Source organism: Ranitomeya variabilis, chromosome 1 (assembly GCF_051348905.1).
Source record: "Ranitomeya variabilis isolate aRanVar5 chromosome 1, aRanVar5.hap1, whole genome shotgun sequence".
Classification (NCBI taxonomy): Eukaryota; Metazoa; Chordata; class Amphibia; order Anura; family Dendrobatidae; genus Ranitomeya; species Ranitomeya variabilis.
Window position 1 is genome coordinate 145,036,348 of NC_135232.1, and position 6,000 is coordinate 145,042,347.

Below are 6,000 nucleotides of genomic sequence, written 5' to 3' on the forward strand. Positions count from 1 at the left end.
ATATTTGATAGGTAGACTAAGGCCATGTTTCCACATTGTGTTTTTGCAGCGTTTTTTTCATGCAAATTTTCAACTGCGTTTCACAGTACCAGCAAAGTCTATGCGATTTCAGAAATCTCATGCACACACCTTGGGTTTTTTTTTCCCCTGACTGTTTTGTCAAAGAGCTCAGTTTTTGCAAAATGCAGCATGTCATTTTTTTCAGCGTTTTTGCAGTGTTTTTCACCCATTGAAAGCATTGCATATAGTGCAAAAACGCTGATAAATATGAAGGTATCAGGTTTTGCTGCGCTTTTGGTGTCAAAGCCTTATGAAGTTAAATCAGATTACTTTTTTATGCACTAAACTTTATCAGCACACACAAGAGACAAATGTCCCCTTGACAAAAATGCAGTAAATAAAGAACCAAAAATGCTGCAAACACACAGCAAAAGCTGCTTTTTTATGTTGCTTTCTTACTGCCAAGAGAGTAGGTTTTGCTTGCGGGAAGAAAAGCATAAAAAACGCAATATGTGAACATAGCCTTAAAGGCTATAGTAAAATAATGCTTTATTGAACATTTGATTTGCATAAATTCATAAAAATAAGGATGATTTCTATTCAACAGGCCAAAAAATAAAGTGACACTAGTGTCTTATTAAATATCTATAAAGCACCTATTGACATATCCAATGATATTACTGTGTAATCATGCCACTTGGCCTGAGATTAATATACTGGGATCAAATAGTCCTTTTTTTAAAGGGCTTAGTGCAAAGTCAATTAACTCCTACATATAGAATATAGCCACAACTTACAATTTAATGTGTACTATTGATTTTTGGGAAAAAAAGATTAAAATGAAGGCTACCCTTTATTCTCTTTTCTGTGTTTTATAGAGGTGCTTTCCTCCTATGCTGACCTTAAACATGACGCTTCTGAAGCTTCTTTAAGAAATTTCCTAACAATTTTTAAGAACAATGCAGAACATATTCAAGATGCTGTGGACACATTAACGCCATCAACAACTCAGCAGCATGAAGGTATCATTTTTTGTTCATATTTGTACATAAAAGGGTTTTCCCACGGACCGTACAGGGACATGGACTGATCATACCACAGCTCCTGGGCAGGGAGGGGAGGAGAAAAAATGTATATAGACATTACAGCATGTGATCACAAATAATTATTTCTTTGAAGTAAAACTTGTTTAACCCCCTAACGACCAGGGGTATTTCAGTTTTTTAATTTCCATATTTTGCTCTCCTTCTTCCCAGAGACATAGCTTTTTATTTTTCTGTCTATATGGCCATGTGATTGCTTGTTTTTTGCGGGACAAGTTGTACTTTTGAACAACACCATTGGTTTTAACATTTCAGGCGCATTCCAATTTAAAATTCCAAGCGCAGTGAAATTGCAAAAAGTGCAATTCCACAGATGTTTGTTTTTTTGTTTTTTTTTGCCATGTTCACTAAATGCTAAAACTGACCTGCCATTATGATTCTCCAGGTCATTACAAGTTCACAGGCTCCAAACATGTATAAATTCTTTTTTATTTAAGTGGTGAAAAAAAAAATCCAAAAGTTATTAAAAAATATATATATATGGTGCTATTTTCCAAGACCTGTCTCGTCTCCATTTTTCGTGATCTCGGGTTGGGTGAGGGCTTATTTCTTGAGCGCCGAGATGCCGTTTTTATTGGTGCAGATACGATCTTTTGATCACTCATTTTAGCATTTTATTGCAATGTAGCGGTGACCAAAAAAAACCATAATTCTGGCATTTTTAATTTTTTTCTCGGCCTGAACTCATCGATATCAAATATGTGTATATTTGATTTTTTTTAATCATTTTATTTTGATTGAGGCAAAAGTGGGGGGTGATTTGAACTTTGATATTTTTTTTTATTTATTTTTTTTAATTTTCTAAAACTTTTTTTTTTACTTTTTGCATGCTTTAATAGTCTGCATGGGAGACTAGGAGCTGCACTACTTCGATCACTTCAACTACACACAGGCGATGATCAGATTGCCTGTGTGTAGCAGAAATGCTCTCTTGCTATGATCATTGACCATGGGGCAGCACCCATTGCAATCTGGCAATGACAACCATAGCAGTCTGCTGCAGACCTCTGGTTGTCATGCCGACTCATCGGTGACCCGCAATCATGTGACGGGGTCACCGATGGGCGGGATTAGCGACACACTTCCTGTAAGTCAGAGATTGACAGAGGCATTTAACTAGTTAACAGCCACAGGTGGATTGTGATTCCACCCACGGCTGTTGAGGGCACATGTCAGCTGTATAGATCAACTGTCATGTGCCACCAAACATGTGAAGTTCGACATGGGCGTACTATTATGCCACATGTCGGAAAGGGTTAAAAACAGGCATGGAAATGTTTTGCCTCACAGAGAGAATCAGCTGTGATCCCCTGCTGTAATTTCTGTATACTCTTTTGCTTCCTCCCCTGTCCAGGAGCTGTGGTATGATCAGACCATGTCCCTGTACGGTCAGACACAGCCATTACACAGCAGGGGCACATCTATAAGATTATTTCCGCACAGTAACAATTTATTTAAACACATCCAATAGTGGAATTCATTATTATTTCGCGACCTGTTGATTAAAATAAAATATTTTTTCTGTACAATGGAAGAGACACTGCAGGTATGAGGTTTATAGGGGACTAAGACCCCAGTGGCCCGGTATGAACTTATAGTTGCAGCTCCCAGACTGCATTTCAGGGACCCATAGTGGAGATTGGTATTATGAAAGCCTTACCTGGGACTTACGTAGAGAGGTCCCACCCAACAAAAGGAGATGTGACTGAAGATTACTATACAACTTCTAGATATATGAAGAAGTAAGATTTTTTTTTTTAATATAATACATTAGAAGTCAAGACTTTTTTTTCAGATATAGTTGTGAAAATTCTTTTATTTGTGTTAGACTTGGCATGCTCTTGGTTCTTGATGCAATTCTGCAGGATTATATTTGTTTTTCTTTTCTTAAGGAGAAGAAGCATTCTCTAAGCTTGGCAAAGAATTCTTTATTTCTTTAGACAGTTCACTTAAAAACTGTAAAGAAGAACGAGATCGGTCCATCTTTGAAATAGAGAAGCTAAGACAAGAACTCAATCAGGCGTTAGATATCATCAAAACTTTAACCCCTTCCCGACATGTGACGGTATAGTACGTCACATGTCGGGACCCCCGCTTTGATGTGCGCTCCGGCGGTGAGCGCACATCAAAGTCGCGACATGTCAGCTGTTTCTTACAGCTGACATGTGCGCGCAATAGCGGCGGGTGAAATCGCGATCACCCGCCGCTATTAACTAGTTAAATGCCGCTGTCAAACACAGACAGCGGCATTTAACTACCGCATCCGGCCGTGCGGCCGGATATGAGCGCATCGCCGACCCCCGTCACATGATCGGGGGTCGGCGATGCATCAGGACAGTAACCATAGAGGTCCTTGAGACCTCTATGGTTACTGATTGCCGGTGGCTGTGAGCGCCCCCCTGTGGTCGGCGCTCACAGCACACCTGCAATTCTGCTGTGTAGCAGCGATCTTATGATCGGTGCTGCATAGCAGAGCCGATCGGGCTGTGCCTGCTTCTAGCCTCCCATGGAGGCTATTGAAGCATGGCAAAAGTAAAAAAAAAAAGTTTTTAAAAATGTGAAAAAAAAAAAAAAAACATAAAAGTTTAAATCACCCCCCTTTCGCCCCAATCAAAATAAATCAATAAAAAAAGCGCCCAACCTACACATATTTGGTATCGCCGCGTTCAGAATCGCCCGATCTATCAATAAAAAAAAAGCATTAACCTGATCGCAAAACGGCGTAACGAGAAAAAAAATCGGAACGCCAGAATTACGTTTTTTTGGTCGCCACGGCATTGCATTAAAATGCAATAACGGGCGATCAAAAGAACGTGTCTGCACCAAAATGCTATCATTAAAAACGCCAGCTCGGCATGCAAAAAATAAGCCCTTACCCGACCCCAGATCACGAAAAATGGAGACGCTACGAGTATCGGAAAATGGCGCAATTTTGTTTTGTTTTGTTTTTTGCAAAGTTTGGAATTTTTTTTCACCACTTAGGTGAAAAATAACCTAGTCATGTTAGGTGTCTATGAACTCGTAGTGACCTGGAGAATCATAATGGCAGGTCAGTTTTAGCATTTAGTGAACCTAGCAAAATAGGCAAGCAAAAAACAAGTGTGCAATTGCACTTTTTTTGCAATTTCACTGCACTTGGAATTTTTTTCCCGTTTTCTAGTACACGACATGCTAAAACCAATGATGTCGTTGAAAAGTACAACTCGTCCCGCAAAAAATAAGCCCTCACATGGCCATATTGACGGAAAAATAAAAAAGTTATGGCTCTGGGAAGGAGGGGAGCGAAAAACGAAAACGGAAAAACGGAAAAAGCTCCGGGGGTGAAGGGGTTAAAGATGGAAAAAAAGCACAAGGGAAGTTTTTCCAATGACCAGTCTTCAAAATCAGAGGGTGAAAGTGCAGCTGGAAAGACGCCAACTTCTGTTGATCACAGACGGGAAATTGCAGATATCACATCCCAACTTTTTTCCTTTGGAGGAAAAAACTCTCTCACCTCCACTATAAAAGAGAGAGAGATAGCAGAGAGACAACCTGAACAAACGCAAAGCTCAAGTACAGTTCATCGTAGAAGCAAAAGCCTCCAAAGAAGCAAAAGTGTTAAGATGCAACCTTCTTGGCAGGTTTAATGAAGTCATTTAAAGAAAGTGAAAACATTTTGATAATTTTATATGATAATTGTAATATTTTCCAAACTGGGAAAGTAGTAACACATGGTTGGCAAGTTAGAAAATATTGATTTTTAAGCAGATTTTGTATTATTATTGATTCTAGTAATGTTTGTTTCTGCTCTCCTTTGTTCAACTAACGCAAACCAGATTTTTTTTGCAAAAATTAAAAAAATATCTTGTTTTCCCATCTAGAAAAAGATACAATCACTTGTAGATCTGCCATTAGTGTTTGCCTCCTTGGTGTTCAACATTGCCTAAAATTGCTAAATTTAAAAAGTATTTGGTTATTCAATGTTTTGTTTCTGTTGGAAGAAACAGATGTTTGAGATTTGAAGGTTTTCTACAAAAAAGCTGATGTTTATGAATCAAAATCTGGTGTTCTCATTGTGGAGTAGAGAAAAAAAGTGTGACCATTTTTTATCTCTATGTATAAAATCTTTGATGAAATGTATATGTATATTTTAACTGAAATTTTCTAAGTTTCCTAATCTTTAAAGTGATTTTTATTTATGGTTTAATAATTAATAAACATATTTATGTTATGAAATGATTTCATGATAGAATTAACTACCAAGTCTATTTGGATGTTTTCAATATGCCTTTGGCAAAGAATGGAGAGAACAGCACTCAGCCGTGTCCTCCTCTACATATATTTTCAACCATGCATTCATTACGTAATTTATTTATATGGCTGATAAAATAGTGTCATTAAACTCAACACTCATTTCTTCACCTTTCTTCATTGTGTATATTATGGTATTTTTACCCTGCCTCACTTACAATAGGCTGTATAGTATGCAAAATTAATTTCAATTTTAATACGTTCACTGCAGATATTAGGTCAAGTGTAAAGTGTATCAGTCAGGTATAAGATTGTTGACCTCATGAATCCTAGTAATTGCTAAAATACCAGCAAACCATTTGTAAGTTTATAGACAATAGCATAAGCCCGTTTAACATTCAGTTTAGAATAAATGGTTGTAGGTGTTTATTGAATATTTGTCATGCAGAGACACCATTTCAATTCTACAATGTGCCCCATGGGCCAGCATAAATTGGCTGCTTCTCTCAATGCTGTATGCCAAAACTCACAGAAATATTTCATTGTAAAATACAATTTTTCTTTGCCTAAAGCCTATGGGTACACTCAATCCAATATGCTGCTCTTAATGTTTAATATCGCTTAGTAAAGTGCAGCAAGGGGCTTGATACATTGCGCCAATAAGATA

General features: G+C 37.7%; 1 protein-coding gene across 1 annotated transcript in view; it reads left to right on the forward strand.

Annotated features, from left to right (window-relative positions):
• Window positions 1–3,174, forward strand: part of LOC143793677 (uncharacterized) — a 159,971-nt gene extending 156,797 nt beyond the window's left edge. The window contains exons 12-13 of the mRNA XM_077280722.1: window positions 879–1,022; window positions 2,996–3,174. Of these exons, the coding sequence (XP_077136837.1) occupies window positions 879–1,022; window positions 2,996–3,174 (323 nt within the window). The remainder of the gene's footprint in view (window positions 1–878; window positions 1,023–2,995) is intronic.
• Window positions 3,175–6,000: the final 2,826 nt, after the last annotated feature.